General features: G+C 37.7%; 1 protein-coding gene across 4 annotated transcripts in view; it reads left to right on the top strand.

Annotated features, from left to right (window-relative positions):
* grid2 (glutamate receptor, ionotropic, delta 2) overlaps positions 1-19806 on the top strand; it is a 426076-nt gene that overhangs the window by 280300 nt on the left and 125970 nt on the right. For all 4 annotated transcript variants that reach the window (XR_009204631.1, XR_009204632.1, XM_058390630.1 and 1 more), the window contains exons 6-8: positions 699-872; positions 7876-8037; positions 15174-15293. Coding sequence is in view for 2 of the 4 variants with exons in the window: in XM_058390630.1 (XP_058246613.1) it covers positions 699-872; positions 7876-8037; positions 15174-15293 (456 nt within the window). In the remaining 2 variants the exon portion in view is untranslated. The remainder of the gene's footprint in view (positions 1-698; positions 873-7875; positions 8038-15173; positions 15294-19806) is intronic.

Here is a 19806-nt window from a genome sequence, read left to right on the forward strand (position 1 = left end):
TGCTTGTCATCTTTTCATTCATATTAATCTTTGTATTATTCTATTTTTTTCTTGTTTTAAATTGTGTGTGTTACATCATATTACAGTTAGCAGCAAAAACACTATTTCCTTTTTCAGTCAGCATTTTCTATCTCTCGCTATTTTTTTTTTCCCAAAAGCAAGTGCTCTTGTTTAAATGTTTTGATCTAAATGCTATTGAGAAAACCCATCTTGGATGTGTGTACTCAAGAAAACTCTGGCAATCCCAGAGGCATGCACTCCACACAGGTGATTTGCATATTTTGAATGGGTAGCCCAGAAAATCGACTTAAGCAGCTGCATAACCTATCTCTGAAAATGCATCTACTTTCCCTGAGTAAATATTGATGTAACATTTTGACTTCATTTACTGACTCATATTATTGCCCCATATACCCCAAACATATTTTGAGATTTAGCCACAAAAAGAATTTTAAAACTAAGTCCCATCTTCACTCTACAACCTCCAGAGAATTCTACTTGGATAACATTATCTGTTAGAAAGCACAGGTACTCTAGCACCTTACAGTTAGATCTGGATTAGATATAGTCCTATGCCATACCTTACTGTCCAGCATAAAAGAGCTAATAGTTAAGTGGATCAGCATCTGTTCCTATTTTTTGCAGCATTTGTTTATCATCCCAATTAATTCAAGTTCATGTGTGATTTCTGTCTGCAGGAGATCTCCGATCTGGATGTGCAGGAGTTGGTGATGAAGTCTATAGGACGGCTGACTCTCATCCGTCAGACCTTCCCTCTTCCTCAGAACACCAGCCAGCAATGTGTGAGGAACAACCACCGCATCAACAACTCCCTCTGTAACCCCAAAGACCCCAAGGCTCAGACATTAGAGGTAATTCCCTCTATATTCTCTTGTACTCATATACAGTCTCACTTTGTCCGTGTATTCATTTTCATAGTGAATATATAATAAATCATCTGACAATATCATTTTAATTGACTGTGTAGTGCAAAATTTGTAACAAATAGGTCAGTATAACAGTATAGTGAGTTTTGTACAGCTGCCAGTTTTAAAACTTAAAATGAATTCAAACAAATAATACAAAACTACAACCCCAAAACAGAAGGATGCATGTGCAAGAGATTCTTTCCTTTCTGATAGGCAGGTCAGTAGAGATGCCTCCCAGTTTTTATTGCATTGACGTTGGTGCTCCTCATTAATTGTTGTTTTTTTCCATTAGTTTCTGCAGGGTAGATACTTTCATGACAACAAAATTGAACTTTGCCAAATATTATAACACTAATTTTAAGAAGAAATCACTGACCCGACGTTTAATTCATATAATTAAAGATGTCTCTTCTTGCATTTTCAGGGAATGTCTCTGGAGTACACTTGAATACCAGTGTTTTGACTACTAATCTCTGGGGATTTGACTTATTATGCATAGAATGTGTGTGTGTGTTCATATGTGTATATTAGAGCAGTATAGAGTGGAGCATTTAGTCTAGGCTTGTTTGGCAGGAATGAGGGAGAACAGATCAGAGATCAGGAGCTCAGGCCAGAAGAAGCCCAATTTCACACAGCTCTGGAGCGTATCATCTCCTATCCCTCAGTGTCTCTCTCAGTCCCCCCTCCCCCCCTCCTCACTGGCTCCCTCTGGACCAGTGATTATGTTGACCCATGAAGAGAGGCTACAGCACTCAGGCTTCCACTGGCCTCTCCTGTTTCCTGTTTTCTCTCCCACTTCTCCAGCTACCACATCATGAATCTGTTGGCCCTAAAAGAGAAAGAATTTCCCACAACCTTTGAATCAACTCCCCACTGTGTCCACTCTCTCAAAACACAGTTTGATTTCCTCTCCAAGATGAAAACTTACAAGAATTGGGAGGAACCACTGAGCACATTCAAAATGTAATGATGGCACCACTCCATAACAGGCAGTATTGACAGTCAAGGATATTTTCCAGGATTGTTGCTCTTTTTGCCAGTCCACTTTCTGGATGGTTCCCACTGGGCTGTTAAGGCAAATAGGAGCACTGGCATCTTTGCTAGAGGTTTGAGGTTGTGTGGATCATTTCTTTTTTGACACCAGCAGATTTCTTGAAAAATGTACATCATTGTAAATCCCATTATCTCTCAATTGGATCATTTCCGACTTGAAACCTAAATAATGTTTTGATGGGGGGATGGTCTTGTCCAGAACTGGGCTTATTTCATTCCCATACTCTAAAAGCACAGCATCTTTGTGCTGGTCTGTTTGACACAAACACGTGTATCTACCCAGCACTAGTGAGAGGTCACAGGAAAACAGGATCTAAAAATCCACACTAATCCAATTTCTCATTTATAGTCTGTCAATAAACATGCAACACAAACCTAAAATCAAGTAGTGTTTCTACTCAGTCAGAGCAATACCAAAGGCAAATGTATATTTTGTTGAAAATGTACAGCACATTCTTCTTTTGGCCATTTTGCTTTACTTGTTTTTCAGAACATGATTAGGCACTGATTGTTGAGTAAAACTCCATTAAACACATTAACTGAAGTTTTGCAGAAAGAAAAAAATAATAATAATCCTTCCAGAAATGGAGCTGTTATCTTTATATGTTATCATTATATGTTCTTTATATATTCAGCTTATTGGACAGGGCATATATTTTAGTTCACATTGTTGTGACTTCTTACAGCTTTCTCAAAACTGGTAAAAACAGCATGCTGGACAAGCAAACTAGGTGCCTGAGACTTGACCTTTTCAATATTTCCACTATTTTCATTTGTGTTGACCTGAGTATTTTTTATTTTTTTACATGACTCTTCATTGCTTCTATCATTATTCAGTGTTTAAACATTGCCGTAAGTTCTACAATCTTGGGACTGTCGAAGGTCACATGACAATACATCAGCGTTTACAGATTTATCCACTTTGAAGAAGGGATTTTGTAAACTGTATTGTATCAGTAGTCAACCTGATACATTTTTATTTATGCTCTTTCTCACTGTGAGTAAGTTCCAACTATTCAGGCAAACTGTCTGTATTGGGCGGTCAGATTATTATAAACATACCTTGCCATTGTATACAGTCAAATAAATTTTATCAGCATGATAAAATAGGCCTAATCTGACACTTTTAACACTTCATCGAGCAGTGTGTTGAAATATTCACTCACCTAGCCATGATACACAGGCAGAACCAATTCAAAGACATGAATATAAAACAGCCAAAGACTTTTTCTGCCCCTAACTTTTGCCAAAAGCACAAAGAACAAACTGTATAAGCTCATGTTTATAATTAATTCACTTGCTAATTTTGTGTGTGATTAGGCCAGGTCAGCCAGCAGCCGGTGATACAGATGGAATTCGAACATAGTGTTGTGACAGCAGGAAAAAAAAACTCAGCTGGAGTGGTTCTTTAACCCTCATTAAGGTTTAAATCAAGTTAAAATATATGCAAGTACAGTACATTTACATATAAAAAGCCAGCTATGTAGTCACATAATTAGGAGTCAATGCTTCTTTTATAAATGTAATATTTGGAACAAAAGATGACAATTTCACTACTGACATTCACGTACACAGCAACATTGAGATGTAGTGAGTAGCTTTATTTTAAATACATAATACAATATGACCTGCCTGGACATGCATGTGAAATTTCATGTTTAAAGTCCATGCTAGAAAAATTCAAATAAAAGAGAGAAACAATGACTTTCTTTCCCTTTGGCCATTTCATTTTCTCAGTGCTGCATTGATTCTGTGTGAAAATGACCTGCAGGTCAACTAAATTTTCATTTTCACATCATTGTACCTGTCAGTCAGACCCTCAGGGTGGAGCCACAGGAAACTAAGAAGAAAGATCCATTTGAAACAGACTGAAGATGTACCCTTACACAGGGTCCACATACTGTACACTAACCCACATCATCCACATGTAAGATAATGAAAGACTGACATGATTAGACACAGATTACCGTACAGTACAAAGTATTAAGAGTTTGATGAGATTATAGGCGTTGCATGATGCACAGCTTTACACAAGTTATGCTAGATAAATTCCAAAAAAAAAGAGAGAAATCCTTAAATAAAATTACACATCTGTTCCCAGCATGAAAAAACAAGAATCCTGGTGTAATTTGGACATTGATGGAGTGCCGTGTGGCGTCACAGCCCATAAAACTTAGCTTACTGTTCTTAAAAACATCAGTGCAAAAACAACATACACATAATTCTTTTCTGATTATATGGAGAAACATATCATGCAATTTGGCTAACACATTTCATTTTAATTTTAGATCACATATATGACTGGGAATATTCCATTCAAATATACAGTAGGAATTATGAGAGCAACATCACACTCTGGTCAGAGTTTGACTTGATTCACAGTACTGGCTCCATAGCTCGAGTCTGAGGCACCCTATAGAAATCGAGCTCGGCTAATATCCCTGACTTCCAAGGTCTCTTTCTTGGGTATCATAGATCACAGAGGTACAGGACTGTTAATCCAGAGCTATCAGGCCCCGTGTGAACTCTATATCATTTAACCCTAGGATTTTGCAGATTAGGACCTCTGGTGTTCAGATAGTACAACTGCATTAGATGTATACTGTAATTAATAGAATGCTGAATCACATTTAGGAGATGTTCATCAAATTTGTGCACCGCAGTGCAGAAATGTTTATTGCAATACAATATTACTATATTGTATGCTTGAATTCTCTTTAAGGCAAATAAACACGCGAATTCAGAGTTGAGAATAGCTGGTAAATATAAAAGAAAATTGGTGAATACCAAGAAACGTAGATACTTCATTAGCTGCTCTTAATAATTACTTTCATATCAGCACCCTCTAGATATTAGCAGGGAAAAAAACGTTTATAAGGAAATGCAGGTTTACCCTGATAAAGTCAGGTGTAAGTCAGATTATATAAGTGAACTGCATTTTCAAAATGTGTTTTGTTACAAATGTCATATGTCTGCTTACAGCAGATCAAGTGAATGCAAATGTACATGCAAGGCTGATTGTGTGAGTCTAACCTCTGAAAACTTTGGTAAAACAGTGGGATGAAGGCTGATGTAAATGTGCAATAGTAAGAAGTCAGATTAGAGATTTGAGAAGTAATCTATTAAATGCATATAATCAGGAATCAACAATATCAACCAGAAAGTATCAGAAAGTAAGTAGAAGTTCAGAAAGTGAGATTATGATATACAGAACACAGCCAACCTGACAATTAAACTCATTGTTAACTCAAATGAAATCTTACTGAACTTCAGATTCTAAGAACATTAAAAACCTGAGGTGAGTTAAAGGGGAGTTAATCATCAAATATGACCAGAAGCAATGAGATATCCAGTGTTACACACAGAGTTAAGACACTTGTAATGTACACAATACAGACACAAACACTGGCCTTGTAATTGCTCTAATTGTTCACAATACTTTACTCAACCTTTAAATTAATTATCAGTACCGTAAAGCAGGAGCATTCATTACCTTTATTCATGTAGAGACAAACCTCTTTGGTAGTGTCTAAAGTGGGTTTTTGTTATTTGAACAATTACAAAGGACAGATGCTGATGTCCAGAGAATTTCTGGAATATTCTTGCCTGGATAAAGACTGAATGCATGCACACAAACGAACACACACACACACACACACACACATACACACAATACACACACACACACACACCAACACACACCCACACTGTCAAGTGTGCACAAGCTTCGTGGGTTAATCAACAATGGGAAAAGCGCAATGGCCACTTGACACTATTTATTATGGCCTCATTAAAACAGAGACAACACTTGGGCAAGATTAGAGCAGTGCGATCAATCAGAGTGGAATTAACTCTCCTTCCACATAGCCTATTGTTTCTGTGTTTGCAGTGTGTGTGTGTGTGTGTCTGTGCGCACGTGTGTGTGTGTGTGTGTGTGTAGGCGTATCTGGAGTGGAGGATGTTGTAATGATCTAATTATCAATTCCACTCCTCTATCCTCCACCCTGCAAATTTGCTTTACATTATTCCTGCTGTCAGACTGAAAAGAAAAGGAAACACAAGAAAAGACAAACAAGCATCAGCTAAAGTCCTGAACGGTAGCTGGGGATCTGAATCTCTCGCGCAAATAACATTAAGCCGGAGATATTTGCAGTCTTCAAAACATGTGCTACAAACACCAGGCTCCACTGGTCCTGCTACTGCTTCCTAATGTTGGCTCGATTAGCCAGGAAATATAATCCACTACTGATCATGGTTAATCTTGAGATCACTTGAAAAGTCAAATTACTTCTAGGCCCTTACTTCAAATGAAGATTCCTATGTTGGTTGGATCATTAATGATTTGACACCATCCCAGATATTTTCAGAGCTGTTGGACTTGATACCAGTTCTGTGCATATTGTAATTGTTGCCAATACCAAGTCCATGAGCACAAACATGTTGAAATTTGCCAGTAATATGTCTCCACAAAATAGGTTGGAATAAAACTCAACATGCTGTTATAAGTAATTAATCAATGATGGGTTGGTATGATGCAGCAAGCGGTGATGTTACCAGTCTAAAGTTGATCATTTTCCAATAACAGCAAGTCTTCTTCCTCTTAAAAGCACAGTGAGATTAAAAATCTCTTTTTTCAAAAGCATCCTGGCCAAGATCACCAGCAGCACAGTTTGTGTGGGTTTAACAGATTGTAGCCATACATACATACATACATACAAACATCATATAAATTAAATCAAATTACAATATAATAAAATGTAAAATGAGAAAAGGATCAATATCAGTACATGACTCATGAGTCAGGCAAAGCATCTATAGCCAGATACTTTTGTCACCAATCCATTTCAAATTACTTTAAAAGTATCCACAGGGATCAGCTCCCTAAGTTCCAACTCATTTTGCAATTTTTTCCAGGCAGAAGGAGCAGCAAATATAAATGCCTCTTTCCCAGTTTATTGCACGGTGTTGGAACAGGCAGTAAGAAAAATTCCTAGGATTGAAGGCTGTAGCTACCTGTATGTCAGTTTATTCCTGAACTAAATTATGTTTTTAACTGTTTATCGTTCAATTTAATGCTAGGAATTCTTTTTAAGAAAGGTTCATTTGTGTATTTCCCTTACTACCTTCTCTTAATGTTAATCTGACAGAAATGTGTACTTTGGTATGTTACCTAGGAACCAGAAAGCAAATTTGCCTTTTGTCCTGAAGTTTCTTCACCTTCACTGATAAGAAACCTAGTGATCATTACAAAGTACTGACACCAAGATGACTTCTTCTTGCAAAAAACTTCACCATATCATCAAATATACATTTTACTTTTGTTCATAAATAACACGTTTAAATCCATTAATTATAAGTCTGCACAGGTTCCTATGTTAAATGCTAGAATTTAAAATTTAATAAAATAAAAAAAAGTAATAAAAACCACCCAGTGTTATTATGGAAAGTTAATCAATACCTTCTGGTCAATCAGATGTTAGAATTGAACAGTAATATGGTAAAATAATTACTATTCAGTGATTCATCTTCTCTCATAATCAGCACTCATTAGAAGTACTTAATTTTCATAATCAGATTACATAACCCAGATGAGACATTCTGCATGTAAGAACTGTAACCCGTAGCCATTTAAAAATCCTTGAGGATCCTTGTAACATCTGCAGTCTTTGGACTGATAACACAGTGGTTTGTATAATTGTAGTTGACCCGTGTACAAGTGGCACTCTTGCTACTGCAAGAACAGAATAAAACAACCCTTTGTCTCTTTATTGTATTTTTTGTGGGATTCACAAACCTTGTGTTTTTTTTCTTGTAAGGTAATGATTAATTAAAATGCCTTATGGCTTCCCATAAACCATTCTTTCTCTGTTTTTCTCCTACCCCATCTGTCTAGATTACCAACCGCTACATCTATGACACAGTATTGCTGCTGGCCAACACCTTCCACAGGAAGCTAGAGGACCGCAAGTGGCACAGCATGGCTAGCCTCTCCTGCATCCGCAAAGGCTCCAAGCCATGGCAGGGTGGCCGCTCCATGCTGGAGACTGTCAAAAAGGTAGGACAGTGCCAGAGTGTTGGAGAGTTATGTGGGCGTGTAAATTGAAAAGACAGAACATTTGTGTGAGAGTTTGTGTGCATATCCCTTGTGTTTGTTCAGGCATAAATGTGTATTCTGTCACCCGCAGGGTTTTGATGGACAGCTAGATGTTTTCCAAAATGCCTTTTTCTTCCTCACCAGCAGACATGCTTTCAACCTGGGGTTTTTATTCTATCATGCCTGGAAAACAGCAGGCCTGAGTAGACACAAGTTTGTATGTGTGTGTGTGTGTGTGTGTGTTGGCTATGCTCTGTGTAGAATGACCTTGCCCCCAGGGTGCTGTAGAGTATCTGAATGCAGACTTATCAGGACTTCTGCCACTAGAGATATTACCCTGCTGAGGGCAGTTATATAAACTGCGACTGTTCAGTACTTGGGCCCTACAGCACAGTGTATAAATTCACAGATCTTTAATACTTACAGTATTCATTGGGAGTTTGACAGTCATTTGAGCATTGTTTGCTCATATTGTATAAGGAGCTCCTGAGATATGACCATGTGTTTTGTTATTGCCTTTGCTAAGCTTTCTTGCAAATTCATACAGTACCATACAGTATGTAGCAGAATTAGTCATCTTCAGTAACAACTTCACCAGGTCACAGTGCACCTGCCTCAAAAACACTGATCACATGGTGGAAATAAATCTTGAGCCAGTCCATATTAAATGTAAAATTGAACGATAACCATTCTGTGGAATTCATCATTTAAGATCATTTGTTGGTCTGTTTTAAACCTGAAACACACACACACACACACACTGTATCCAGTTTAGGTGTACCAGGATATAGAGTGCCTTAAAGAGACCTTTAGATCATATGACACTTGAGCATTTCACTGTAAAGCAACCAGGTAAATGTCTCTATTCTACTCCCCAAGCAGTGGAACAATGCTGTGCAGATTAATCAAAATTTGGGATTTAAGGCTTGGAAGGTGTTTATCATAAATGTACATAATCTTACTGTGCCCTTCTTTTTTATTTATGATTACTACTTTCTAACAAAAAATATGGGCTTTCTTTATGTGTAGCCACAAGCATAGCTTAGTGTTCTAAGGTCAGATTTGATTGGAAATAAAGTAATTTTTTGCTTTTTTCAGCAAGCTATAACTTTTGTAGTCAGAAGGGAAAAACATATATACTGATATGAGTGAGTAGCCCAATATGTTATAAGCTTTTGGTGACCAGTGCTAGGGATTTCAACCCATTTCTTTCCTAAATTGTGCTTATAAGATTGTCCATTGTTTATTCATATCATTGATCCCAATGATAAATGATGTGTTGCTGTTCAAAAAGTACAAACTTGGGGGGATTCTCTGAGTACTCCGGTGTCCTCCCCCAGTCCAAAGACATGCATTGTAGGCTAATTGGCATCTCTAAATGATCTGTAGTGTATAAATGGGTGTGAGTGTGTGTGTGTGTGTGTGTGTGTGTGTGTGTGATTGTGCCATGCAATAGTCTAGCATCCTGTTTAGAGTGAACCCTGCCTTGTGCTCAGAGTCTCCTCGGATAATCTCCGATACCCTGCGACACAGTAGGATAAGCGGAGTAGAGAATGGATGGATGGATGGATGGATGAATATAACATATATATAGGTAACAACATGCACTATCTATACCAAAAGTACAATTGTTAGCACTCGGGTTCTAGGGCAAATTCATACAGTGCAAATACTTGGACTACATTTCCTCTTTGGGAGCAACTGAACTTCCATGGGATGTTATAATTGCCTTTGATTAATTTATTCCTTGGTTCATTTATAATCATGTGCTATGTTTAGGGTTCTGGGGTTTGAGGAATGGATTAAAGTTTTCTTTACACATTTGTCTTTTATAATGCATACCATCAAAACTGGAAAATCTGTTTTGTATATGTGTTCACTGTAATATATGCACTGTATGAATTTGCAGAGAACCCTGGTGGTAAAAATTGTACACCTCAAACATAAAGTGTAAGCTGTTGCTTAGATAGTGCAAGCTGTTACTATACATACATCACCTTTTAGCCTCGTCTTAGAGCATACCTAAAGGCCATAATGTAATTTCTTTAAATTCAAGCAAAAAACTTGATAGTTCTGTCCTGCTATATAAAATACGAAAATCAAATCACTGGGCTGTTAGCTGCCTCTTTTGGTAAATGTTCTACTAAAAACTATTGCTTTGCTTAGCATGGCCAGACTAAATTCCACTAACCAGTAATAAAAAGTTGTGTTTATTTTTTTTTATTTTATTTTTGTCTTTCTTCCTCAAAGTTTCTCACAGATCTCACTATTTGTGATTGTAGGCTCACAGTCAGTTGTGAGTAGTTCACTGCTTCAGGGTCTGTAGCTCTCTGCTCAGTAGTGCCAGGTCAAGCTGAATTGGATTTTGTGTGTTATGGATATTTTGTGAATAAGCGAGCAAAGTCCAAAGGCTATTTTGTGAACATTTTGCTAAAAATAAGAGGTTTGTTTGGCACAAATACATACAATGTTTGCTTCTTTTTAATGTCATTATTCACATTGTTGTCATGACTGACTTGTAGTGGTAGCTGCCACTACCAGCATGGTTATCCTGCATGTATTATTACCAGTTAAATTGGATTGTGAACTGGATATGGAAACGGAAATGGAAATAAAATTATGTTAAGTGTTTTCACAACAGCAGGAAACATTGAATGCTATTACTGCAGGCCATTGTTTCCCAAACCAGTCCTTCAAAGGCAATCTACATTGCTTCTTTTTCTTACAGCTCCCTAGGTTCAACCTCAGATGCATTGCTCATAGACAGTCTGAACTGTATTATACATTTATATGGCCACAATTATCAGAATCTTGCCAGTTACAATGTCACTTGTATCTGCATTGTTGTGCACACACAGTTTCTTTCCTTTTTATCAGTCTGACAGGGAAACAACCCTTTGAACATTGTGTCAACAGTGAAAAGAAAAGAAGGTTGTGAGGATCACAATATTCTAGTTTCAGTCTGAGACACCTTAGAAATATGTCTTGTGAGAGGAAAGTATGCTGCATCCAGGTTGTTGCAAGCAGAAATGTTTTTATCATCTCCCCCTTGACATCACACAGAAATAAGTATTCTGTGATTGATCATTTGTCACAAGCATTCCCTTTTGTGAATGCTGGCAGATTTCTGGGCATGCTGAGTAACAAAAACTATGACACTCCAGCAAAAGAAACAGTGATTAATAACTATTTCATTTTTAAACCGTAAAATTGTGCCATATTGTGCAAATGTAAAACACACATCCATTTGTTGACAATTCATAAGGAATAGGGACAATTAATAATCATTACTGAATCATTACGTCTATTTGTGTCTCATATTGTAACATATGTCTATTAGACAACACTTCAGAAATGTAATGATGGTGAATAATAAGCAGCGTTTAAAGCATAATTACAATTTTTTGTGCTTACATTTTTAAGCAGCTAGGTTTTCAAGCTATTTCAATAATGAGAATATTTCTAATTTATAGTTAGGGTTAAACTTTATTGTGTAGTCTAGTTTATTAATTGTCACAAAAGCAACACTGTAATAATCAACAAGATTACACGAATAAACAATGATAGAACAAGGCATAACAAAACAATCAAAATTTAGGTGGACACAGGTGGACACATTCAGGGCATGCACCAATAACAGGATGAAGGTGGTAGGGGACATGTCTAAAATCACAACAAAGGCTCTCATGGCACAAAAAAACAAACTATCAGAATAGTGCTTGGCACACTGGGAAACAGAGGTCGACAAAAGGAGGATGTCAGGAATCAGATGAGGACACAAGTGCAGGGACTCACTGGTTTTATTAACCATAGCAAACGAGAGACATGTAATTCAAAAACAATATAAACAAACAGGCAAGGGTCAGGCAGATCAACAAACAGCATGGACTGGGTTTTGCAGAATGTCAACATGAGAAAACCAGAACTAGCTCAAAACCGCAATGCATGTATGAACTGAAAGTCCTATTAAACTGTGAGAGTGTGCTGTGAATATAATTAATCCAGGTGTGTGGATCATAACATAACATAAGGAGTGTGAACATAAGAGAGTGAACAGCCATGCTTATAGGCCGCACTGAATTCTGGGTAATATGGTGTTGAAGGCTGCCATAGTAAAAACATTGTACAATAATAATAATAAATAAGGTTTGAATATGATAGAGTAATGCTTAAGCACTATTATTAGTAATTTAATTGTAGCTATTAATAAGGCTAATAAGGCACAGAATGTGTCACAGGAAAAGTTGTTAATGCTAATGATTAGTGTCACAAAACCTCACAGAAGCAAATAAAAATGCAGGTGAATAATAATCTTTAATGAAAGTTCAGGCAAACAGTCCAAAATATTTTAAAATCTTAGTCAAAAACAGGCTGTGATGAGGCAATCAACAAGCAGGATATGAAAGGCAAAGGCAGAAACACAGGTAAACAAGAGACAAAATCTGTGGTCAGAACTCAGAATGAAAGAAAGCTTGGTAATGAATGAATGAATTTCCTTCCAAAGTGTGAGCATGTGTGAGTGACTGATTGAACAAGTGTGTGTACATTCAGTAACAGGGTGACTGTAAACTGGGAAGTATGTGTGTTGTAGGGATTGTAGTGCTGTGCGACCGTGTTTGTAGGCTGCCATGTGGTTTGCTGGGATTTGGAGTTTGTGGCTGAACGTGATGTAGCAATTAGTTTAATAAAACTGTTTGATTGTCACGTCTCCATCAGCCACAAACTGCAATCCCAAGCAAACCACAATGCAGCTTACAAACATGTCCGCCCTGCATTACACTTTTATATATACAAACTATGGTAAAGAGATCAGAGATGAAGCATATGTACAGATATGTCTAGATGTATAAATAAACATAACATATTGAGAAACGCAATGACTGATAAAGAAAACCCCAAAGCTCATGGCCATGAGCAGAAGCATTAGTAGAAACACAATACCGTAGTTATGACTGCATATGCTAGAAGAGTGATGACGAAGGTCATCACTGTGCTGTGGTCTATACCTGTGGATGGCCTTGAAGGTTATTCTAAATATTGAATATGGAAATGGGCAAGTAACTGATATCTTTCATATGGAATAAGTATAAGGTAAGCAGATTTTTTTCAGTGTGAGTTGAAGACCTTAGCTGTTTCGAGATTTACTGTAGAGTTTAGCAGAATAAAGAGCATTGCAGTAAAGTTGAGAATTGAACTTTCTGTGGGTGTTGACTGGTCTAGCAATATTCTGAAGGTGAACAAAGGTGATTTTGGTAAGTGAAGTAACATGAGAATCATAACATTACAGCCAGTCAGACTCTATCATTGCCAATCCATAAGTAGGTCAGAATGGGCACTAACAAGAGATTTGAAGAAGTTTGTTTGTGTTTTATTATAGTTTAAGTAAATTGGAGCTTATCTGTATCTTAATATCCCAAATACAAAATAATACTCATTCAATACACTTACAGAGAATGCTTTAATTTGTCGTTTTTTTGTTGTACTGAAATTCTTAAGTATGGTGCCTTACATTTTATGTTATTTGCCTACGAGTAAATGAAGACTTAGTAATGAGTTGATTCAGACTAGTTAACTGTCAGAAAGTGGTTAGGAAACAGGTGCAGTGTATTTTATTTGCAGACTGGCAGATGTAAAAATGTTTGGGCAGAATCAAAGTCAAAAAACAGCCGAAGGCCAGACTGACAGTATAAACAATCAATCAAAGTTCAATCAATCAAACAATCAAAACTCAGAAAACTAGACTTGACATTAACATCATAGACATCAGTTAAGCAGTACGCACATTGATATTAACATTGCTTCATTGATGATGGGAAATAATGTTAGTTAATAATCATTACTACGATTACTCAAGTTTAGTTTTAACGGTTTAATAATGCTATTTTATCACAATTCTTAAATCAGGAGGTGTTGATTAATTTTCAATAACAGCAGATTTGAGAGTAGTTCAACAATAGGTTTATATTGATGTGTGTATATTTATTTATTTATTTATGCTACTTCCAAAGGGACATTTGTGACACACCAAATAATAAATAGATCTTTTTTCCATGTGTTTGTTGTTAAATAAGAAAATAAGAAAAACATAATTATTCATATGATAAATTTAAGGAAGGAGTCTCGGGTGTCAGCGTTTTGTGACAGTCAGTAAGTTTTTCGCCACTGGAGAGTTCTCAGGACAGAGGAGTTTGCACTTTCGTTGCACGCTGCAGATTTTTGTCATATAAGTTAAACAGAGAGGAAAAAGACAGGCTGGTGAGGGAATGTGTGCTCCCATACTTAATGAGCATGTGCTATTCAATTTCAATTTAATTCAATTCAATTTATTTTGTATAGCGCCTTTTACAGTGAACATTGTCTCAAAGCAGCTTTACAAAAGAAGAAAAACAGAGAAAGGGGAGGGGAAAAATGAAAAAAATAAATAAAAATAAATAAATAAAAATAATTAAATAACTAGAGTAAATCATTAAATTTAATAATTAAACTATTTTATCCCTAATGAGCAAGCCTGTGGTGACGTTGGCAAGGAAAAACTCCCTGGGATGGAATAAGGAAGAAACCTTGAGAGGAACCAGGCTCAGAAGGGAACCCATCCTCATTTGGGTGACACTAAACAGTAAATAATGTAACTGTAACTGATTAATGTCCTTTCTACAACAGAAATCAATGGCCCATGAGGAACTATTAGGTCAGTGTAGGTCAGATGCATTCAGATGCATCTGACCATGAGGTCAGATGCATTTCTTAATGCATCCTTGCTAAAACGTAAAAAGAAGAAACAATGAAACAAATGAAGCAAAATTTAAATTATCGTTTTCATTAATTATTGGTTAATAGGTGTATTACTTTTCTTTTATGTTTCCTACTGTATTAAGTAATGATTAATAATGTACCCCATGTGTATCAATATGAATGGGGAGAGGTATCTCACTGGTTAAGACATCCCAGGATCACCAAACTGCCACAAATGGACCCCTGAACAAGGCCCTAAGCCCTTAACTATTTAGTTGTATAAATGAAATAAATGTAAGTCGCTCTGGATAACAGCATCTGCCAAATGTAATGTATAGTGAACAGTATTGTATTTGCTTTTTCAGAGTGGAGTTAGTGGTCTGACAAATTTGCTGGAATTCAACGACAATGGCACAAACCCCAACATCTTCTTTGAAATCCTGGGGACCAACTATGGAGAGGACCGTGGCCGTGGAGTCAGCAGGGTAAGAGCTGTGTAAACAAATCGATCAGTTCTGTCTCAGTTAAAGCTCATTTGCTCTCATATCATCTCTCTTTTTGAAGTGCGATGCTGCTGTGTTGTTAGCTTCAAAGAGCAAATATTCTTAATTGATGATCACAGCAGTGTAATTAAGGCCATAGTGCAGGTGCAGGTTATTCATCTAGATTTATCTAGATTACCCTGTTTTGTTGTTTATTTGTCTTCAGTATGCAGAAGTCAGGTGGTAGTTCAAGCAACCATAATGCAAAACCCATCCCCTAAGTGATTTGTAAAAAATAATTAATGCTTTCTATCTCCTGTTTTTTGCTTTAATTGCCTTAGTCATATTTCAGTGTAGTTGCTTGGGTGAATGTCAGCTCTCATCCATCTGTGTTTTCCCTGAGGATTACAGATCCATCATTCAGCACAGATCAGCTTCCAGGGACATGCAGTATATTGCTTATAAAACTTCCCCCTGTGTTAGTTCTTTTTATTTTTTATTTTTTTACTTTCATCACAAAGCCTATTGGATATTTGAGCACTCATTAAAGGAAACAATGTTATGTAGAGCACATTCACAATCTAGTTTGATTGATGAACTAACAGCCAGTAACATGACAGAACTACGCTATATAAAGTGCATGTCACTGTCAAAGTTGCCTGGGAGGCCAAACCGAGAGTGTTCTTGGGCTAAATTTAGCAGCACTCATTAAGATCAAGGTGACAACATTGAAGACTGAAAGCCTCCAGCACTTTGGTGGATTAGGAGTAAAATGTCAGTGAAAAGCATGCCTTGCCATTAAAATCTACCCAATTTTACCACTTTATCACTACTTTTTCAGCTTTAGTGATTTTTATATGTTATACTAGATGGTGTCATGAGCATTTTTTGCCCTGTCCTTTTGTTTCCATGGGTCAAATCACTGGTAAAATTACTATTGCCCGAAGTCCCATTTCTGCAGTGGTAGCTTTCATATAATACTCCTTCTGTGTCTCTTCTACTGAAATAAATTGGCAGCCTGATCCAGATCTCCAACTATAATTTAATCCTGATGGCTTAGACATGGAAGAAGCAATGATGAAGGTGAATGAGTCACCGCTGCTCAGACTGTTTAAGAAACGTCAATGCATAATGAATCCTCTGCATAGCAGTTCTATCATAGCAATGCCTCCAACGTTTGATTTTAGTTAGACTGCCACTTTTGTAAGAATAACTAGTATAAACTACATAATCGTTTCAAGTGCTTTATTACAGTTGATTATACTGTTTATGTTGCAAATCCACTAGCCTGTGCTTTTAACCTAATCAAATGGAGACATCTTGTATAATACAGAACTCCATGCATGAGCGTCATATTAGAAACTGACAGGCAGAGAAAAGGAATCAGATGAGGCTGTGACATGGTCGTAAACACGAGGGTCATCAGTTGGCCATGGAGGAGGGGCATGTTATTGATTCTCGCCTTGTCATTGGCCGAAGAGGCTCATCCTTCTTTTTAGCTCACAGCCTGCTAATATACACGAGAGCATTGAATGCCACTGTGCACAGATTAAATTGTCTGATCTCATTAAAGATAATTGTTCTGTAACAAACCCAGAACCGTACCGCACGTCCAGAGGATGAAATGAATATTTTAACTACAAAGTAATTACATTAAGCAAGATTTCTTAATGAGGGAAGATAATTGCTTTTGAAGGGATCAAACATGTCGTAAGGCACTTCCTTCTCTCTCTCACCACTGGTGAAGAACTATGTGGAATATCAAGTTGCAGAAATAGAAAAGGAACATTTGTACCTTTGGTGCAATATATATTAAAACAAACCGGTGGACCAGGAACATGTCACAGTAGGCTTGCATTATTCACTCTTTTTTTCATTCATATTCAGTAACTGCTATATCCTAGTCAGGGTCACATTGGATTCAGATTCCATGGGGGTAAATATCTTAGGAACACTGGAAGTAGGGGGGGGGGGGTCAGTACACCCAGAATGAGACACCAGTCCATCACAAGACACCACGCACACACATTCACACACTCACATATAACTAGGGGCAATTTAGCGTAGCCAATCCACCTGCCAGCATGTTTTTGGGAGTTGGGAGAAATCTGAGCTCAGGATTGAACTGGAAACCCTGGAGCTGCAAGGCTACAGTACCTGCTGCACCGCCATGCCTCCTAGTCTGCATTAATAAGACCAAAATGTATTCACTGAAGTTGCATTAAAATACCCAGTCTAACCTCTGAGTTTGGTAGGTGTTTTCACAGAGCACAATAAAAACAGTGACAAGAACAGAACTATATGAAGCCACTGCCGCACATCGCTAGGAGTCCAACAGAGTAAGATTGGCTCTGATCTCTGAGCGGGAAGGATGGCACTGTTTTTGCCCCTGTCAATAAGAATGACTCTTGGGAGTCTGTGATGTTTAAATAAGTGATCTTCACTGCCCTCTAAGGCCAGAAGACTGCCCTGTAATGTCACATTATAAAGCAGCAGATTGAAAAATGTGGCGGCAGAGTTGGCTATAAGAGAGGAGACATTGCAGACGTCTGTAACATAACTTTTGAGAAGTCCGTTATTATGACAATGATGTAGATTCAGTGCTCTTTCAAGCTTCAAACTGACTGTCCCTCACTGGTGGAATGAAATTCCAATCTCAATCCAATCTAGAATCTGTCACTAAAAAAAAAAATAAAAGGCTAAAGACCCAACTCTTCTGTGAACACTTAACTAATCCCTAACTTGTCACTACTACAAAAAAAACCCTGCTTAAAATGCTAGCTATTACACCTCTGTGCACCTTGCTGCTCTAGAATTTAATTTAAAATCTTGTGTCTAGCATTACTTACATTGTCCTCGGCTGGGTATATAACTTTGCTTGTATTTCCTCACTTGTAAGTCACTTTGTATAAAAGTGCCTGCTTTTAACGTAAAATGTAAATACTCTTAGGGACTGAGGTAACTAGTTAATTTACTACCTGTTTGAAGTGGCAAAGAGAAAGCTTACGCTTTATGCCTTATGCTTACTGCCTTGCTGCGGATCATGTTCTATATTGTTGCCTGTCTTTATGGTGTTTCTTTATCCACTGTGTAACACATGCCTTTGAAAATTTTGAAGTTGAGGAAGTTGTGTCATGCATGTGTTATTCCTGTTGACATATATTATTCACTTAAATGCTAACTTTTAAAAAATATCCATTTCATTTCAATGTCATCTCAATGTGAATGGTTGAGAGGTTGATTTCCCTACCTCCCTACTGCTGAGTTATTACTGTTTCTAGCTGGTGTTTTCTCATGATTTTTTTTGTAATGCCTGACCTGCGCTTTGGAGCAACTTACATTACAAGGACTTGTGGGTAGTTAAGCAGATTTTTTTTTATTTAATGGCATATTATCAGGTGGATATTTTTCTGAATAGTAATAGTGTACTGACCGAGTGAAGGTTGTAGGAATTTTCATATTAACTATGTGAAAACTGCATGGTGGAAAGGATATCCCCGTGGGTACATTACTCTATTTCCCCCAATTTTCCATTCCATTAGGTAGATTCAGGTGTTCTTTTAGAAGAGCTGCCTTTGCCCACAGGGACAGAGAGAGAGACTCATTGATTTGTCCTGCTTCGGAGGCTTTCTTTCTTTGCACAATTCACCTGGACAACTCCCAGTAGATAGTTGATGTGTTAAATGTCCTGGGCGTCTAATGCTGGGCTGCGGTCTCTTCTCAATTTACCAGTTTGTCAGAACGACATTTTTGGGACTTGTGATGCGGATGTTATTGTAATAATGCTGATAGTTGGATTTGATTGAATAGACATTAGACAAAATAGACAGACACACCAAGCCAACCCCAATCTATGCCAAATCTGTATTAATCTTGTTTTTGTTGAGTAGCGTTGTCAGGGATGGCAGGTGAGGACCCAAATGCAGAACACAGTCCGAGTTCAAACTTAAAGTCTTTATTACGAATGGCACAAAAAATGGCAGAGTTCTCAGTCAACTTCAATAGAAAAAACCAGGATACAGCAGGCTGGTAGAATCAGTAAAAGAAACAACCACATACAGTCCAATAATCCACAATCCAGAGAACAGGTTAAACGTAGGACAGGCAGAGTCATTGATTGAAGGAAGGCAGAGACAAACCAGGCAGACAGGAACTGAAGAAAAGGGCAGGATGCCGTCTCAGAAGCTCAAGGCTGACTGAAGAGACCATCTGGCAAGGAGCATGGACTGCTCGCTAGCTTATATAGGACAGAGGAGCATAAAATGGCGGAAACCGGAAATGAGATCGCGAAACCGGAAGTTGCGTCCCGGAACCGGAAGTAGTCACGACTACTCACGACGCCCCTCCTGGTTGATCAGGGTGCTCGCGGTGGAACTGGGAAACAAGGTCGGGATCAAGGATGTGACGTGCGGGCACCCAGGAGCATTCTTCAGGGCCGTAGCCCTCCCAGTCGACAAGATACTGGAAACCTCTACCCCGACATCTGGAGCGTAGAAGGCGGCGAACCGTATAAACA

The sequence above is a fragment of the Hemibagrus wyckioides genome, linkage group LG05 (genome assembly GCF_019097595.1).
Source record: "Hemibagrus wyckioides isolate EC202008001 linkage group LG05, SWU_Hwy_1.0, whole genome shotgun sequence".
NCBI classification, from domain to species: Eukaryota; Metazoa; Chordata; class Actinopteri; order Siluriformes; family Bagridae; genus Hemibagrus; species Hemibagrus wyckioides.